Below are 20,040 nucleotides of genomic sequence, written 5' to 3'. Positions count from 1 at the left end.
TGTTTTATTTCTTATTGTGTCATTAAGCTCACTACCTAATCTTAACAAATTTTATGTACATTTCAAAATATTTGGAATACATAAGGCCAATATTTTTGTAAATAGTCCATGTTGGCGAATAGACAGAATACATGAAGAGAGTGGTGTGTGTGTGTGTGTGTGTGTGTGTGTGTGTGTGTGTGTGTGTGTACGTACTCTTTGTCTCACAGATTCCGTGGATTAATGGGGAATGCACATTGTGCCACATATCTTCCTGTTGTTTGTTATCAGAGTTGCGGGCAATATTATTTTTGTACAGAACTATTCCACTTTCACCTGCTAAGTTTATTAGTTGGTTAATATTGCTTAGAATATCTTACATCCACATAAAGGGTATACATAAAGTCCGGGAACACTTCTACCAATAATATTACTGAATGATAACATCTCCTTTCACAAATATTGGATTTTATTAATTAAAAACACCGTTTCGTAAACCAACATTTATAAACACTCAACAGGAATCAAATACTGTTTGCTACTACACCTACATTCTGCCACTAATCTGCAGCCTCATTAACTAGCAACTGTCTCTAGCCTCTCGCACACCCGACTTCCACTCACGGACTCCAACATTCGACTCTGTCTGTCTCACCCACTTGCTCATTGTTGACTGAACTGCAGTCTTTGCTTTATTTTGTGATCACTGCATAGTGTGTGATCGATACTGTATGAGGGTACTGAACCCTTACAATATAGGGAGAGAAACTGGTCAGTATCAGGTCTGAAGTGAATCCTTCTTAAAAAACAATGCATTATTTTTTATGAAAAGCTAAAACACAAATACAAATAAGTCACTTCAGGTAGAAAATGTGGAATAGATCCATGCTGGTTCACAGTCTGGAACGGGTTTGTACTGATTAACTGTGACAAACTTGGTGACATCCCTGTCACAATTACTCCCTGTGGGAAACTGAATGTGGTCGAGGGTATACCTTCAACAGGGGTCTCATACTTCATTATGTGCAAATTTGAAGAGATAGGGTGGCCATTTTATCTTATAGGTCCAATAAGACTTAAAGGCAACAAACTAGACACCAGAAGATGACACCACCAGATGTAGTTAGGACTATTGTTTACTGGTGTGTTGTGAAGCTCTGTATAGCAACAGCAATGAGATACTTCCAGTTTACGAAATTTGGTCACACGTCATCTGGTTGTACAAATGAACATATCTGTGCAATCTCTCCACCAGATGGCCACGCCACAAGAGAGGAGTGTGAGATTTTGGAGTTCAAGATCTTCGATTGTTCAACATATCAGGTAGCCAGGAACAAGTACAATCACCTTTACCCTGCCCGGACGGCAGCGACTTGCTCCCAAAAAGCAATTCTTCTTTCCTCTACTGTGGGGACAAATATTCCATCTCCTTTCTCATCACTGGGCATTAGCTATAGTCTTTGTTTACCTGTTTTTGTATTCGTTACCCCTACATCAGCACTGAGGACCTCAGTCATCTCTACCTGTATAATGAAAAACTATACCAGACAGCACCCCGTAGTGGAGGGTTGTGTGCTAGCACTCTACGCAAAAATACCATAGGCTAATGACAGCCAGTGGCTGCAACAGTGTGGAAATGGGCTATGAAACAAGCTGTTCGTCATCAGTGCTAGACACCTGGTGACATCTGGATACACCTTGTACTGAACCCAAACTCTATGATGATGATGATGATGATGATGATGATGATGATGATGATGATTATGATTATGATTATGATTATGAGAAAAAACCAAATGTGAAGGCAGGCTCAGCAACCCCAACTTCCCCCGATTCTCCCCCACCACTGTTGAAATTGAGCAAACAGATGACAACCGAGAGGAGAGATGGTGGTGGTGGTGGTGGTGGTATCAACTCATACTGAGTAGTGAGTAACAATTTGATCCTATATCTACTGACATTGCGCACACACACAAACATAATTTTATGGGTGCCTTCATAGGACAGCTCTAAGAACACTAACAGTGGTACATTATTAGAACATAAGTTTTTAAACCTTTATCTTCCCCAATAATTTTTGTACAGCTCACAGATCCTTTGCAACCATCAACCTTACAGTATATAACTAGCTTTTACCCCTTGTCAGTGGAAGGTATACAGTGTCGTCTTATGATTATGATCACTACTCAATTGGACTTCCCCTGTATCCCAAGCTCAACTCAACCTTTAAAGAATAATGACTGGCACACTTCTGGCACTTCCATAATGCTCAATACTCCTCCCTGTCAAATTACAGAAAAACCCTTGGCTCACACTCACTGTGATCTTGCCACCCAACAGAACTACGAGGTGGGATCCAAATTTTCAGGACTGGTGCTGCCATCTGGAAAGTAGGAGTGGTAGATCTTTGCACTGCTAGGTGGGGCGAGAGCTGCATATCTGATGAGTCAGTGTGCGGAGTGGCAGTCAGATGGGAGGAAGTGTTGCGTGTTCACAGTGATTTTCATAATACTCGGTGTTTGGTGTGTGGCGATTTTAGGATGGATCTGCGAACAGAACAACGTGTGTGCATCAAATTCTGTGCGAATCTTGGGAAAAGTGCTATAGAGACCCTTGCAATGATTCAACAAGTGTTTCGGGGACAGAGCATGCGCCGTACGCGTATGTTTGAGTTGCATGCTCAGTTCCAGGACGACCGTAGAGACATCGAAGATGGTGGTCACACTGGAAGGTCTGTTAGCCGCACAACGCCAGACATTGTTGCCAAACTTTAACAATTGGTTCATGCGGATCGACACCGATCCATTCGAGACTTTGCGGATGAAGTGGGTACTGGTTATGGGACATGTCAACGAATGTTGACTGATGAATTTGGCATGCATCGTGTCTCACATAACTAATGAGGAGGTATTGAATAGGATTTGGGAGAAGAGAAGTTTGTGGCACAACTTGACTAGAAGAAGGGACACGTTCTGAGGCATCAAGGGATCACAAATTTAGTGTTGGAGGGCAGCGTGAAGGGTACAAATTGTAGAGGGAGACCAAGAGATGAATACACTAAGCAGATTCAGAAGGATGTAGATTTGCAGTAGGCACTGGGAGATGAAGAAGCTTGCACAGGATAGAGTAGCATGGAGACCTGCATCAAACCAGTCTCAGGACTGAAGACAACAACAACGACAACAACAACAATAATGAAAATTTACGCCACACCAACAATGAAACCTGTATTTCCCACCATTCACAATCAGATGCCTTAACTGTTACACTGTCTGAGCACACCTCCAAGCCTGACCCAAACTTTCACCACCACCAGTCTCAGGACTGAAGACCACAACAACAACAACAACAACAACAACAACATTGTGCCGAGGATCTCGATTGCTGATCAGAAGGCACAGCATGTTGAAGTGTGCACGGACCTTCCTCAGACTGCGTCTGATGATCCAACCTTCTTGTCGCTGGTTATCACCGGTGACGAGAGCTGGATTTACAGTTATGACCCAGAGACAAAGCAACAATCATCCCAGTGGAAGAGCCCGGGCTCTCCAAGACCCAAAAAAGCAAGACGGATGAAGAGCAAAGTGAAGAGCATGACCATTGTTTTCTTTGATGCCAAGGGAATTGTGCACAAAGAATCCGTCCCACCCAACCAAACAGTCAATTCCACATACTACTGTGACATTTTGCGACAGCTCTGTGAAAACATGTGGCGATGACAGCCCGAACTTTGGTGTCAAGGAAACTGGCTGCTGCATCATGACAACTTGCCCTGTCACACATCCTTGCTCACCAGGACCTTTTTGGCAAAAAAACAACATGGCGGTTGTACACCACCCACCATACTCGCCAGATTTGGCACCTTGCGAATCCGCTATTCCCAAAACTGAGAGTGAAGTTGAAAGGCCGTCAGTTAGACACTCTAGAGAGGATTCAAGACAGTACTTCCAGAAAACGTTTGACCAGTGGCAGAAGCGCTGCGACCAATGTGTATATGCGGATCGGAACTACTTCGAGGGTGATGGTGACCATTAGTCCAAAGGTAAGGTTTTCAATAGATGGCAGCACCAGTTCTGAAAATTTTGGATAGCACCTCGTAGTGATACCACTTCCTCAGAATCCCCTGTTGGACATCAGTCACTGTGGGCATTAAATATCAGAAAGGGACAGTTCGAGTATATAAGTTCCCCTGTCAAAGGACACTCTTATCATTTTTAAATGTTCCCAATCCCATCTTAAAATATTCTCAAGCCATGGTCCACTACCTCATAAAAGGATAAAAGGAAGAATGTTGGGAAAGATTCATATCTGTGTAACTCTCTCTCATAGAGGCAGATCAAATTATATTCTATTTGTGTTCAACAAAGACCAACAGATACTGTGCATCTGTAAGCACGGCAAAGCAAAATCTGACCCTATCACTGCTAACCGTCTCGCAATGCACTTTGCACTACCATCAATGTCTGATAAGTGAACCCCCCTCCCAATTCTGTCTCCGAAAAAGTTGAACAGAGAGTGCCACATCATCTGTCAACAGCTAATGTTTGGAATCGTACAACTGCTCTTTTTTGAGTGAGTCTTCTCAGCATCTGACAATTATCTGAAACACAGCTGTGGGCAAGAAACTCAAATCCACAGACACAGAAATTGAAGCCACATGTAAGATTGTTTGAGCAAGACTTGGTATCAGGGGTGGGCATAACGTAACGGGATCCTTCTGTCATCCACGAGACTTGTCTCCTGATTTAATCAAAAACTTTAGAGAAACCCTCAGTTCACTTGTACGGAAGTTCCCCAGTCGTACTGTAATCATTGGTGCAGACTTTAATCATCCAACACTTAACTGCAAAAATTAAAGTTTTGTTAGTGGTGGGTGTGATAAGACATCTTGTGAAACTTTACTAAACACTGTCTCTGAAAACTATGTAGAACAAATAGTTAGGAATCCCACTCACAAGATGAAACTATATTGGATATAATGGCAACAATAGATCTGACCTCTTTGAAGATGTCCTCATCGAAACTGGTACCCGTGGCCATGACACAGTTGTGGTAACAATGATTACCAGAGTACAGAGGACAACTAAAATAAGCAGAAAGATACACATGCTCAGTAAACTAGATAAAAAATTAGTAGCGTCATATCTCAACAAGGAACTTCTTCAGCACAGGGCAGTAGCATGTAAAGGAACTCTGGCTCAAGTTTAAAAAAAAAAAAATAGTTGACCATGCACTGTTCAGGTATAGGAAAATTATAGAACGACATGATGCAATTATGAATGGATGCATTATATTTAGGACGATAAAAGTATTTCCTCTTTCCAGTTCCAGCAAAACTTTTTTGACAACAGTTAAGAGAACCATTAGTATTCTCCTGAAAAGTGCATAAACAACCAAGGTACTCATCTTGGTTGTTGCTTCCTAGAATTAAACTGAACCAGTCTTTCTTCTCCTCCTCTTTTTAGTTTTAATTAATCACTTCACAATTATACCTCTTCATATGATCTGTTCATCAATTTAAAAAACACCAGGGAAAAAGTCTGTGTAACTGCTGTATTTGTTTCTATGAACAACTGATTTTTAAATCCGACGAAATCACAACTGCTGAACCAACAACTGCCACCGTCCTTTCTCTACTGACAATCACTATTTATACTTCATTCAGAAACGTATACATCACCTATAATGCCAGTGCTCTTACTCAAGACATAAATTGGCTTAACGTTTTAATTATATATTGCATTTTCCTCAGTATCTACTTGGCTTGGCCTATTTTGGCTTTTATGTGATTCTTGACAGTGCACGGTTTGACAATATTGTTATAATTACAACTTCTTGGCAAATAAACTCATGTGATAACATGGTAAGCAGAAAATAAAAATGTAATTTGAAATTTTTGTTGTTGTTGTTGTAAAATGCCAACTTTCCTATGCAAAACTTCATAAAATTAATGTTTTTTATAATCTCTATTATACTACTTTATAATGTAAATTTCATTGTAAATAAATTGGTAGTCTAATACTCTACATTAGTGGCAACTACAATGCTGGAGCCATATCACTTTATGTGAAAATTAGTGATTCAGATTGTATTGAAGACTTTAATAATGTGATAACTGTTTACATTTGACCACATAATTGCATCATCTTGTAGAATGTAGACTAAATGTTGTTTGAAATCTTGTTAAACAGTGATTAGTATAAACAGAGAACCTAGAAATGAACAGAAATATATATTTACGTAGTAAAAATTGGCCAGCTGTGAGTAGGACTTGCGCACTGAAGGTTCTGTACAGACTTAATTATGTATAAATACTGTTTATCCATTTTGGAAATTGAAGACATTGACATTTTTTGCATGTTATCGACACTGATACTGCCGAGATTTTCAAGAATGTTTTAATTTCAGTTTTGGAGTCAGGTAACAATTGACAAACGAAATATTTTGTTTTTGTGTGGTATAATTACAAATTAACAATTTCAGACTTTTTCCCTTTACCTTGCTTGTTGCCAAATTTCATGATTCTATGTCAAGGTAAAGTGTACCTATAGGTTTTGATAAGCGAGTTTTTGAGTATCAAAATATGTGACATAAATAGTTATATCCTTTGACTGAATTGACTTAGATGCTTATACTTTTACACTGCCAAGGGACTGCAGATCTTAAATACATGACTTACATGTGAACTTCATCTGTCTACTCGTTTGAGGAAAAGGATTCTTAGTCGGATGGACAGACAGACAAGCATGTGGGCTGAAGAATAACAAAGCAGTCCTATAAGGCAGGGGTTCCCAACAAAATTTTCTCAAGGACCCCCTCATTGGGCATGATTGGTACCTTGTCATATCACAGTATCAAGTACCTAAAAAAACCAAATTAAGACTCTTTTTATACGTTTTCTATTTTTGGTACTTGGAAAAATATTGAGCTTAAAACTTTTTCAGTTTAGCCATAATTGTTATTGTTAAATTTGTGATTATTGCTCAAAATCTTTGTCTTCAAATCTGGGTGTTTAGTATAACAAACACCTTAAAAAAATTGAGTGTGAATTGAAGATGACAGGAAAAAATTAAAACTGAGTGTATTGGTCTTTCAAGTGTACTACACGTGTGAAAAATAAGAAAACACTTAATTTCATGTAAGGTATTATTTGTTTGAAAAAAAAAAAAAAAATACAGTTACAACAGAGTACACCATCAGCAGTCAGTTAGTTTTAATTTTCAGTTCTTAATGAGATGAGTCCAATCTGACCTTTTCCATTATTTCTTAAATATTAAGTTCCAAACTTGAAACTTTCACTCTGAAATCTGACTGCGTGTCAAGCCGATTCTTATATTTGTTTTTCGTGAAACACATGGAAGAAAATGCTTGCTCACTCCGATATGTGGTTGCAGATGGAAGGATCTTTTTCATTGCCTTATCTCCAAGTTTCTTGTAGTCCTTGAGTGCTGATGCCCAGAAGTCAGTAATTTTATCACCGATGAAAATGTTTATCATCGTACCACAGCTGGACAGATCCACAAGTTGATCTTGCTCTTCTTCAGTCTATTTCTTCACAGCTGAAGGGATTTCGAATCCATCTGTAGTCAGGGTCAGGTTCAGGGAAATACTCTCTAAAAGTGGCGGCTAGGCTGCATAGATGCTCAGCTACATTGATCTTGATCTGGTCAAGTAAATTCTCCTCTGATGACTCCAAGAATTGTTTCAAAGTAGAAAAGTTAGTTAGTGGCTCATTTTCTATCCTTGACGCCCAAATCTGACACTTTTTGACCATAGCAATAATCTTATCCACAACTTTGAACATGTCTACATTTTTTCCTTATAAACTCTAACACATTCAAGTGTTCAAACACATCACCTAGGTACGCAACTGAGCAAAGCCAAGAGAAATTAGTGAGAAAATCCAAGTACTTTGTGTCAAGAAGGAAGACACGAACCTCGTCTCTAAGTTCAAAAAATCTTGACAAGATCCTACCTCGAGAAATCCATCTTACTTCCGTACGAGTAAGAAGTTGCTCATGCTCACTGCTGATCTCATTACACACTAGGAAGAAGCTATACGCAGAAGTTAGCGTCCGCTAAAGCTCTGCTCATGCAGGAAGCAGCCAAAACAAATAAATCTGTTATCATACAAAATATATTTAATATATTTTTTATTCTAATAGCAATTTGCGGAACCCTCTGGCATAGCTCATGGAACTCTGGGGTTCTGCGGACCACCTGTTGGGAACCACTGCTATAAGGGTTCCATCTTTCCAAATGGAGGCACAGAACCCTAAAAAAGACTGTATATGTATATGGTTCCTAGAAGAGTGTATTGTATAGTACAACAGTCGGACTTCAGTCTGTTACATTGCACAACACAACTGACATCGTCCCGTTTCAACCTCTGTGCCGTAAGAAGAACGAGTTCTTCGCATCAGGTGTAACAAAATGTTTCTCCCACAGAACCACTCGCCTCCGTCAGCGGCGGACGAGCTGCTCCTGAACAGCCTGCTGGAGAGGGAGGCGCACATCCTTGCCGAGGAGGTGGAGACGCTGCGCACGGGTGACAGTCTGCTGCTCGAGTGCGAGACGCTGAGCCTGGTCAGCATCGACAGCGAGAACACGAGCGAGTCGGGCCACGGCGTCGAGGGCTCCAACGGGGACGAAGACGTCGAGGTTGAAGTTGAAGTCGAAGTTGAAGTCGAAGTGGGAGCGGGCCCTCCACACACGGAGCTCCTCCACCCCGTGCTCGACGACGAGGGGGAGGAGGGCGACGTGGAAGAGAAGACGCTGAGAGCGGGCGGCTGCGACACGCCGGATCCCGACGACGTGCTCGGGCTCGGCGACGCGGAGGAGGCGGCCGGGCCACGGCGGCAGCGGACCGCGTCAGAATGCATTGCGTACGGAGAGGCCGTGCCGGCAGAAGTGGACCTCGTAGGTGGCAGTCCGGTGGTGGCGAAGGAGGAAGAGCGAGAGGAAGGGCTGTCTGAAAACTCTGAAGACCAGAGTTTGTCAACGGACGATGAAGAGTGTGCCCAGAAGAAACCGAGGATTGTGAAACCAGTAAGTCAAACCCGTTACCTAAGAACACACAGGGTAAAAGATGGAGAGGGGTATTAAAACATTGTCCATAGTGGCATACAACTAACAGATAAGATTTCAAGAGAATGATGGAAGCCTCTATTTACCTTTCAGCAAAATTCTTCTTGACATATGCAATGAAGAACATTTTGAAAGAATAATTTCATTCTCCTGTTGTGCACAATGTTAAATCTTGGTTTTTAATATAAACTTTTATCGAGAACATAGAGCTTGTGATACTGAATAGGCTGCATTGGGGAATGGGGAGGGGGGTGGGGGTGGGGGGTATGAATTTCGGGAACAGGAAGATTTGTTCAGAGAGTAAAGCATGGAATTAACTTTAGGTGTTCAGATATACAAGGAAGTTTCAAGATGCAATTCTGATCTGGGCAGTACTTTGCCATCTGGGATACCTGTATATAGTCCACAGACATTTTCAGCGTGCTGTACAGTTACAACTCACTGTTAGTTTTGTTTTCAAACAGCATCACATTAATGTATGCTCTGCCTAATTTTTTTTCTTCAGCTCTGGGTGCCACTATTCTGAAATGACAGTGTGTTAAGACTTTTGAAAGTAGAGTGCTTACCGACTGCTGCAGTAAAACAAAAATGTTGCATTGCAACTTCTATTGTGATGCCTTGTGACCAATGCATTTTGTTTATTTTCAGACAGAACATGGTGCAGAGCAGGTGCCATTTTCCTTATTGGAGAAGCTAAGTTGGCTAAAAAATATGTTTCTATATGACTCCATTTTGCAGAACACAATGATTTCTACTTTTGTTCATACTTCAAAGCAGTTGTTTGTTCTTCTAGTGGGCATTATTTTTCAAAATACCAAAACATCTCATTCCGAAAATATTATGCATTATGGCTTGAGATTAGGTATAACATTTTTATTCTCTCTCTCTCTCTCTCTCTCTCTCTCTCTCTCTCTCTCTCTCTCTCTCTCTCTCTGCATCTATCTCTCTTTCTCATAAGGATTAACGTTGTTTTCGATAAAAATTGCAGTGACTGTCATCTCTCTCTCTCTCTCTCTCTCTCTCTCTCTCTCTCTCTCTCTCTCTCTCTCTCTCTGCATCTATCTCTCTTTCTCATAAGGATTAACGTTGTTTTCGATAAAAATTGCAGTGACTGTCATCAGATTTTTTTTGGTATATGTTATCTGTATCTACAATAGTTCATAGTATTTGTATGAAAAATTGATGTTACATGTGTTTTTTGTTTATAGTAAAAGTTTCATAGTTTAGGAAATGAAGAAGAATTGGAGAAACTTCTTTTCCTTGGTAGCAGTATCGTGTGTAGAATGATAGGATGTTAAATATCAATGCTGTCCCCTGCTCCAGTTTTAAAAGTTAGCTGTCTGTAGAGAGATACAAAATATATATTTTCATGTCAGATATTTTTCTGATGTTTTATTGTGGTAGAAAGCCTTTATCCTAAAGATAAATAAGCAATCAGTGGAAGGAGTAAATTAGTAGAAGCATTCACAGGACTATAGGCACATAGAAATCCACCTCAGAGCTAACAGGCTACCAAACACATGTATGTGGCTACATTGTCCCAACACTGCAGCCTAATGAGGATGAAGAGATTACGCAGACAAGTGCTTTACCGTCTGAGCTACCGAAGCAACACCCACGACCCACCCTCACAGCTTCAATTCTGCCAGTACCTTGTCTCCTACCTTCCAAACTTTACAGAAGCTTTTCTGCGAACCTTGTAGAACTAGCACTCCCGGAAGAAAGGATATTGCAAAGACATGGCTTAGCCACAGACTGGGGGGATGTTTCCAGAATGAGATTTTCACTTTGCAGCGGGGTGTGCTCTGATGTGAAACTTTCTGGCAGATTAAAACTGTATGCCGGACCGCAACTCATACTCAGGACATTTGCCTTTTGCGGGCAAGTGTTCTATCATCTGAGTTACCCAAGCACCACTCACGACTCACCCTCACAGCTTCAATTCTGCCAGTACCTCGTCTCCTAACTTCCAAACTTCACAGATGGTAGAGCACTTGCCTGCGTAAGGCAAAGGTCCCGAATTCAAGTGTCGGTCCGGCACACAGTTTTAATATGCCAGAAAGTTTCATATCAGTGCACACTCCACTGCAGAGTGAAAATCTCATTCTGGAAACAGCCCCCCAGTCTGTGGCTAAGCCATGTCTCCACAGTACCCTTTCTTCCAGGAGTGCTAGTTCTGTTAGATTTGCAGAAGAGCTTCTATGAAGTTTGGAAGGTAGGAGATGAGGTACTGGCAGAATTGAAGCTGTGAGGGCAGGTCCTGAGTGGTGCGTGGGTAGCTCAGATGGTTGAGCACTTGCCCACAAAAGGCAAGGGTCCTGATTTCGAGTCTCGGTCCGCTGCACAGTTTTAATCTGCCAGAAAGTTTCATATCAGCACACACTGCTGCAGAATGAAAATCTCATTGAAGAGATTGTCTTGGATGGAATGGACGAGGGAATGTGGAACTGGCTAACTCAGCATGGTGCGGGAGGGGGGGGGGGGGGGGGGCACGACATTGTGATTGGCACACACAATATTTTTTCGTATCCCACCAAGGAATTTCCAGAAAACAAGCAATTATGTTTTCAAAAGTAGACCACCTTACCTAAAAAATTACAGAATTTTTAGAAGAAGCTTAACATTGATTATATGAATTCATCACACTTTGGGGCTTGTTGACAGCAGTGTGGATGATACCTTTTTGATTAAACTTGCTTTGTCCAGTAGAGTGAGGGAAGGTGCAGGTCACAGTGGCATCAACACAGAATTCACTTTAATAAATACTTCACAAATAGCTTTCAGTATGCACTTCAGAATTGACAGTGTAGATTGTTAGAGATTGTTCTTTATTCGTCACAGGTCACGAGGAGTCGTGACGGGAGTGCCGACGGCAGCCCGAAGCCGATAAGAGGACGGCGTAAACCTCTGCGTGCCGGTCGGAGTGGCATACCTGTGACGGCTGTGGCTCCTATCAAGGTTCCTGTCGTTCAGACAGCGAAAGTGCCGCAGCAGAAGCTGCAGCAGCCGAAACAACAGCAGCAGCAGCAACAACAACAGCAGCAGCAGCAACAGCAGTCGCAGATACCAGTCCAGCAGCTGCCTGTGGCGCCGGCACCGCTGGAGTCAGAGCAGCAGCAACCTGACCCACGGTACTTCTTCATACATTGAAAAACATTGAAGAAATTTTTCCATAATGTGTGACTGGTTTTTATGTGTGTAAAGGGAACTCACAGTTTTAAAAAGACAGAAACCTTTGGCCCTACGTCTGCATTTCTAGTGGCAAGCATAGACATGTAAAACTTTGTTTACACTGGAGTTAGTGAAAGGAAACACTAGCAAATTGGTATTTACAGAAAATTTTCTGTATAATTTGCCTGTACCCATGAATAAGTGTTTACACTGGAAGGAATAGAAAAGAACACGAAAGAACAAAAATAGTGTGCCAACCCTATGAACACTGATGGGTCTGTTTTTATGCTAATAATAGGCAAACAAGATTACTCGATGCCATGCATGCAAGCACTGCATTGAGAAACTATTATTTTTAAAATAGGGGTATTTTGCGTGGTGAGTGTGATGTTTAGACAAAGCAAGTAAAATGGCAGGGTGTGTGGACACTGTAGGAGCATGAATTTCAACCCAAGTGTGAAATGTTTGCAAGTAGTACACTTGTCACTAAACTGCAGGATCGGCCTTCCTCAGAATTATTTTAGAATCTAGTACATGTGTTAGTTTGACACTATTCACTGGGTTTTCACTGCGGTTGAAGAGAAAATGTAAAACTATGACACTAATTAAAACTTATTGGCAAATTGAAACCGTGAGCCGGACCAGGACTCAAACCCAAGACCTTTGCCTTTTGCAAGTGCTCCACCGACTGAGCTACCTGGCTGCAACTCACAACCGATCCTCACAGCTTTACTTCCACCGGTAGCTTCTCTCCTACCTTCCAAATTTCACAGAAGGTCTCCTGTGAAATTTGCAAGACTAAAACCCTCAGAAGAGAGGAATTGCAAGAGGTGTGGTTTAGCCGCAGCATGGGGAATTGTTGCTAGAGTGCTAGTCCCACAAGTTTCGCAGTGGAACTTCCCTGAAGTTTGGAAGGTAGGAGACAAGGCAATGGCAGAAGTAAAGCTGTGAGGATGGGTCACGAGTCTCGGACCGGTAGCTCAGTCGGTAGAGCAGTTGCCTGCGAAAGACAGAGGTCCCAGATAAGATTTGCAGTCCATCCCACGGTTGTAATCTGCCTGGAAGTTTCACATCAGTGCACAATCCACTGCATTCAAGATGCTAATTACTGGCTAGAAATATGCACTGAGTAGCCCCTCGGAGTGTACGGATGTGTGTACGGGTCTACACTAGTACACTCCATCTCCACAACTATTCAGTCTTAGGACACTGATTTGACAACATTGAAGCAGTCAAGAAGAAAATGAGGGAAGAGCTGTCAGCCATTTCTAAAGACTACAAAAACAGTTTTGAACAGTGAAAGTACCAGTGGCAAAAATCAATTAGTTGTAATAGAGAGTCATTTGAAGGGGATAGGGTGGTTTTGTAAATAATTTGATAATATATGGCATTTGAAAAATACCTTTTTGGGGGGGAGGGGGCTGGGGTACATTTATGATTCACTACTAATCTTACTTCTGTACAAGAAATGTCTCCCCCTCCCCCCCCCCCCCCCCCCCCTTTCACATGTAATTTGCTCCACACCTAGGCTATCCAAAAGAAAAGAAAGAAGAAGAAGAAAGGAAAGGAAAGGAAAGGAAAGGTGAGGTGGGGGGAGGGGGGGGGGTCCTCATTGAGGCCAATTCACTATGGAGGCAGGCAACTAAGCTACATGGTGATCCAAAATAGCAAACATTGACACGAGAATTTTATTAATACAGTTATGTCACCAGATGACTTCAAATCTGCTAAACCATTGTTTTATTCCTTGTGCCAGGCATTAAACTAACTGCAAATCAAGGAAAAATATTTTAATATTTCTATGAATCACTTAGGTTAAGTTATGTTAAAAACTTACAAGAATTTTTGGAAACGAAGGAGGTTGTCGAGTTAGTAACATGTAAATACTGGACTTCATTTTGTCTTTATAATTTTGTTTCATTCAGTGTAATTTACAACACATCACAAATTGGAAAATGTACTCAGTTTGCGTAATCTTTCCCTCATTCTAGAATTGTTGCACTGTTGCTTTCTCAGTGTGTGCTTTTATGAAGATATACGGTAGCAATACATTGTATTAATTCTGATTGGGGTCGTATGTCTTCATAATAAATTGAATAGACTAGTTGAGGTGCAGTGTTGTTGCTTTTCTCCCAGAGGCCACAATTCTATGAGATACTTCAGTCTGAACGTTAATACCATATTTGGCATGACTGACATTGGGTTTGCACAAAGTTTTTACTGTTTGGATCTTGTTCGTGTACTGAAACCAAATTAAAACAATCTACCAGCAATATTTATGAGATACACAACTATATAAAGACACACAGGTAGCAGTCTGCATCATTGTTGTTAGTTAAATAGATAGTTTTATTTCAGAAAGTGTAAGTGAATTTCGAGCAAGTTGTCTTCAGTCCTTGCCTTGCCTTTGGTACAGTGTCAACTTTCTGCAGCTGTATATCAAAACTTGAAACTGTCTTCACTTGAGGAACTGAACTCTGCTTCCTGTTGTCCAGCAATTACTGCGTCCAATATAACACAGCTTTCAACCAATTTTATTCAAAACAGACACACAAAAACAGTTGAGTTAAAGTAGGAAAACTACAAACAACTACAAATGTCCCTCTTTAATATTATGGCACCATAAAAGACAGTCCAAGTTTTCTTTGCCAAGATGCCTTTGAGTAGTCTTTCTAGTATTGAGCTCACTGCTAATTGCTAATTCTTCTTTCATGTATATACTCTTTCAGTCTTTGAGATGCTAAAAGACTGCAAAATATCTTGGCAGACAACGTAATAACTAGTCTCTCATAACATTTTCAAGCTTTACACCTTTTAAAACAGTTAAGTATGTGGATGATGTCATCAGAAGTATCCGCTAGCAGTGTTGCACAAACTTCTTGTCACACCTAACTTTTACCCCTCGCCATTTCTGTGTGTTCGCAACATTTGAACACAGTCTGTTATTGTTGTGGTCTTTGGGCGGAAAGCTGGTTTTGTGCAGCTCTCCATGGTGGTCTATCCTGTTTAAGCCTCCTCTTTTATGAATAACTACTGCAACATATATCCGTTTGAATCTATTTATGTATTTAAGTCTTGATCTCCCTTTACAATTATAACCCCCCTCCACACAAACACACTCACACTTTTCCACTACTAACTACCAAACGGATGCCTCATAATGTGCCCTATCCCTTCTTTTTGTCAAGTTGTGCTATAAATTTGTCTTCTTCCCAGTTTGATTCGGTACCCCCTCATTAGTTATTTGGTCTAACCCTCTAACTTTCAACAGTCTTCTGTAGCACGTTATTTCAAAGACAATATTCTCTTCTTGTCTGGACTGTGTAGCCATGTAGGGAACTGAAATTTGGATGTTATACTCCAGACAAACACCTTCAGAAAAGACTTTGAAACACTTAGATTTATTTTATGCGTATAGACTGAAGCAGCGAGTAAATATTTGTAACAAGGACGGGAATTGAACCCAGGTCTCCTGCATATTAGGCAGGTGCGATGTCGCTAAGTCACCTTGGAATGCCTCCCTCCTCAATCCAAATTCTCATTGCCACCCCAGTCAACTTAAAGGTATTTGTCTGGAGTACATCATCATTCATGCATGGCTAAATAGTTCAGACAAGAATACAATATTTAAAGTAGTGTGAGGCAGCAGTGAGAATTTGGAGCGAGGAGCACCAGGGTAATCTGTGCAGTTGTGTGAACCGCTGTGCCAGCGTGACCTATTGGCTGACATCCCTGCCTAGTAAGCGGGAGAACTGGGTTTGATTCCCAGCCTTGGTACAAATTTTCACTTGCCACTTCAGTCTATGTACATAATTCTTTATATTTGATATCAGTGAAGTCTCTCAAATTGTGTTGTTTTATATTTGACGTTACGGGGGTAATCCCAAAAGTAAGGTCTCCCATTTTTTATAAGTACGTGGACTTTTTTATTTCTACAATGGTTTACATCAGTTTACAGCTTGAACATTTAGCTATTTTTGACATAGTCACCATTCCTGTTGATGCATTTTTGTAGACGCTGTGGCAGTTTTTGTATACTCATGTCATACCAGCTCACCGCCATGCTGTTCAGGAAGTTATGAACCTCTTCTTTCACCTTGTTGTCGGAGCTGAATCGCTGGGACCACAATTAATGCTGACAGGTACTATGAGACTCTGAAAAACTCAAACGGGCAATTCAGAACTGGAGAAGAGGAATGTTGAGCAAGGGCGTACACATTCTCCATGACAACACTCGCCCACACATCTCTCGGCAAACCGTTGCTCTCCTGCAACAGTTTCAGTGGAACGTTATCACTCACCCACCCTATAGTTCTAACTTGGCGCCCAGTGACTATCACCTGTTCCCTAGGTTAAAAGAACATTTGGCCGGAAAGCAATTCAGCTCCGATGGCGAGGTGAAAGAAGAAGTTTATAACTTTATGAACAGTATGGCGGTGAGCTGGTATGACATGGGCATACAAAGCTACCACAACGTCTACAAAAATGCATCAACAGAAATGGTGATTATGTTGAAAAATAGCTAAATTTTCAAGCTGTAAACTGTTGTAAACCATTGTAGAAATAAATAGGTCTATGTACTGAGAAAAAAAATAGGAGGCCTTACTTTTGGGATTATCCTCACAATAGTCCCCTCTCTCTCTCTCTCTCTCTCTCTCTCTCTCTCTCTCTCTCTCTCTCTCTATCTCTGAAACCATATGTTGGTATTAAATTGTGCTCAGTGCAAAATTCTACCAGATTGCTTCTCCTTTTCAGTCAGTGTTCTACTATATGTGATTAAAATTACGCTGTAATTGACATACCGGTGAGTCAACTGGTAGGGGCAAGTCACCATCCAAATGTAGTTCTTTCTTAAGCGCCAGGCAAACTCTGTGTTGCCTATTTTGTAGGTACATGCAATTCCTGTGAAGCAGCTGGGTGCACACCAGCAACACCACACCCGACTATAGGACTCTGTTAATCAAAAAGTAATTTTGATCAGAGTAGACTATTTTTTCTTCACTTAATTTTCCCACTATTGAACTCCAGTCTCCCACCGCAGTTAAATTTGGGCCTACTTAACTATACGATAAATTATTTTGTATATTCTTACATTTATTTCAATCTCTTTTTTCATCTGTAGAGCTAGTAGGCTTATAACTTGGGCTACTGTGGTGGGTGTCAGCCCTATCTCCATCTTGGCTTGACTAACATGTTCTCCATGTTGTTCATAGAAGTTCACCTAAAGTCAGATTTTCTTATTCATTGCTATACCTACTTCTGCCATACTCTCTTTGATTTTGTATTTATAACCCTGTACTCTCCCGACCAGAAGTTCTGTTCTTCCTCCGACCAGAAGTCCTGTTCTTCCTGACACAGCGATTCATCAATTCCTCATATATATAATTTTTTTCCTATCCATTTCTTTTATTAAGTTCTCTAGCCTACCTACCCAGTTAAGGGATCTAACATTCCTCTGTCTACCCTGTAGGATGCAAACTTTGTTTTTCCTGAAGACGGCATGTGCCTGCGTAGCTCCCACTCAGAGATCCAAATGGGAGTTTATTTTATCACTGGAACACTAAGCCGTAAATTAAACGTTGCATGCCCTTGGGAGAAATAACTACAATACTATCCCCTTGCTTTCTGTCTTTCATGGTACCTACATAGCAATGTCATATTGACTAATGTTAAGAGTCATCCAGATGGTTACCTCAGTAACTGCTTAAACAGCTGCTGCACCTCTTCAGGAACCACAAAATTGTGTGGTTCCTCCACAGCTACACCTCCGTAGTTGTCAGACCTATGGGGCCGCAAGGCATCTCACTGTGGCAAGGTCAACGGTTTGTGAGAGAATGGTCTGTTGACAACATACTGTGTCACTGGTCTCATCCCACTGCTAGGCCAAAGGTTTATACACATCTGGGATTTGAATAAGCTACACGCCTCTAATAACATCACACTAACACCTATCACTGAGCTCAAAGTGTGTGATTAATGTTTACCTGTCAGTGTTACAGTAATTATATGCAGAATTATGGAGTAAAAGTATACTTCCGTTTCAGTTTTCGACCACCGGAGCGTCAGGGAACATTCACAAAGGACGAACCCACAGCGGTTACTGCAGCGAAGCCGACAGTGGCAACGGCAGCTCCGCCCGAACAGAACCGAAAGAAGAGGCGGCCGTTGACTGCCGGCAGGCCGACGACGTCTGCGTCTGCAGTCACAGTCGGTGCACAGGCCGCATCCGCCCCCACTTCTGCCAAGAGGGGCACGGCGCGGCGCGAAGCTACCAGCAAGATCGCTGGGCTCTGGAAAAAGGTATTTACTTGTCTTGCTCTTCTGAGTCTAAAGCATCCTTATCTGTTCACTGTTTTATGATTGTTATGTTTCTTTTTCAGTGATATTATTACTGTAAGATCCTAAGAGATCCACTCTTTAGTTACAAGTCCCATCATATGACAGATCAACAACAGAATTCCTTAGCTATAAAGTCCAGAATGTAATCCATGGAGCAAAGTTTCAGTGTCTTCCTTCTTCTATTTGCTCATTTTCTGATGTTTTTTGAGTAATGCAATATGTACTCCCCCTCCCCTCTTTCTCCAGCCCACCCCGAAGAAATGATCAGTTCTGATCATACTCCTGTTATTCGTCAGTTTCCAGGCCAGCAATTGACAGTGAAATGAAATGGTAAAATTATACATAAAAATATATTCACTGACTGCAAATTCATAATATGTTCACTATATGCAATTCAAAATATATTTGCTGACTGCAAATTCTTTGGCATCAGCAGTATTAGGTATAGTAATACTGCCCATTAGTAACACAAACATTTGTGCCGGATAGGGGCTCGAACCCAGATTTCCCTGCGTACTGCAAGAGCTCCCCTTAATGACTTTGACAATCTGTGCGTGCTCCCCTCACTGTCCCAAACCTCAATATATCACACTGTCTACACCCTTACGTCATAATCCATGATGATGTCATCGTGCATGGACAGCTGCAGTGGTTAAGATAATTATTCGTGATAAGTCGGAAGTCCAGGTTCGAGTTCTGGTCCGACACAAATTTTTATATGTCACCAATGGATAGTGTATCTACACCTAATACAGCTGATGCGAAGGTATTCACAGTCGGTAAATATATTTTGAAGGATTTCGTACAGCTGTGGATTGTTAACAATTTCTGTTCTGTAAGACATACCAGTGAGTTATAAAATTACAGCTACAGTAGATCATACAATAGCTTAATGACACACACACACTCACACACACACACACACACACACACACACACACACACACACACACAATAAAACTTAGTATCGATAGTATGAATGTAATAGAGGGAAACATTCCACTTGGGAAAAATGTATCTAAAAACAAAGATGATGTAACTTACCAAACGAAAGCGTTGGCGTATTGATAGACACACAAACACACACATAAAATTCAAGCTTTCGCAACAAACATTTGCTTCATCAGGAAAGAGGGAAGGAGAGGGAAAGACAAAAGGATGTGGGTTTTACGGGAGAGGGTAAGGAGTCATTCCAATCCCAGGAGTGGAAAGACTTACCTTAGGGGGGGAAAAGGACAGGTATACACTCGCACACACACACATATCCATCCGAACATATACAGACACCAATAGTTACGCAGAAAAAATACTGACTCAGCCACCCAACACATAATATGACAAGGCATTTTTTATTGTTCAGCATAGTTTTCAGATCAGAGATGTAGTAATATGTACTCACTTTCGTTACTTAAAATTGAGTCTGTATTTAATGTGAAACAAGAAATATTCAATGTTTGCTGGCAT

The 20,040-nt window shown here is 41.2% G+C and overlaps 1 protein-coding gene across 5 annotated transcripts in view; it reads left to right on the top strand.

Moving 5' to 3' along the window:
* LOC126293451 (uncharacterized) overlaps window positions 1-20,040 on the top strand; it is a 693,872-nt gene that overhangs the window by 665,991 nt on the left and 7,841 nt on the right. For all 5 annotated transcript variants that reach the window (XM_049986686.1, XM_049986685.1, XM_049986684.1 and 2 more), the window contains 3 exons: window positions 8,428-9,027; window positions 11,908-12,197; window positions 18,282-18,537. In XM_049986686.1, coding sequence (XP_049842643.1) covers window positions 8,428-9,027; window positions 11,908-12,197; window positions 18,282-18,537 — 1,146 coding nt within the window. The remainder of the gene's footprint in view (window positions 1-8,427; window positions 9,028-11,907; window positions 12,198-18,281; window positions 18,538-20,040) is intronic.

This window comes from Schistocerca gregaria, chromosome 10 (assembly GCF_023897955.1).
Source record: "Schistocerca gregaria isolate iqSchGreg1 chromosome 10, iqSchGreg1.2, whole genome shotgun sequence".
Classification (NCBI taxonomy): Eukaryota; Metazoa; Arthropoda; class Insecta; order Orthoptera; family Acrididae; genus Schistocerca; species Schistocerca gregaria.
The sequence above is the reverse complement of the archived record's forward strand: the minus strand, read 5'-3'. Positions and strand labels throughout refer to the sequence as shown.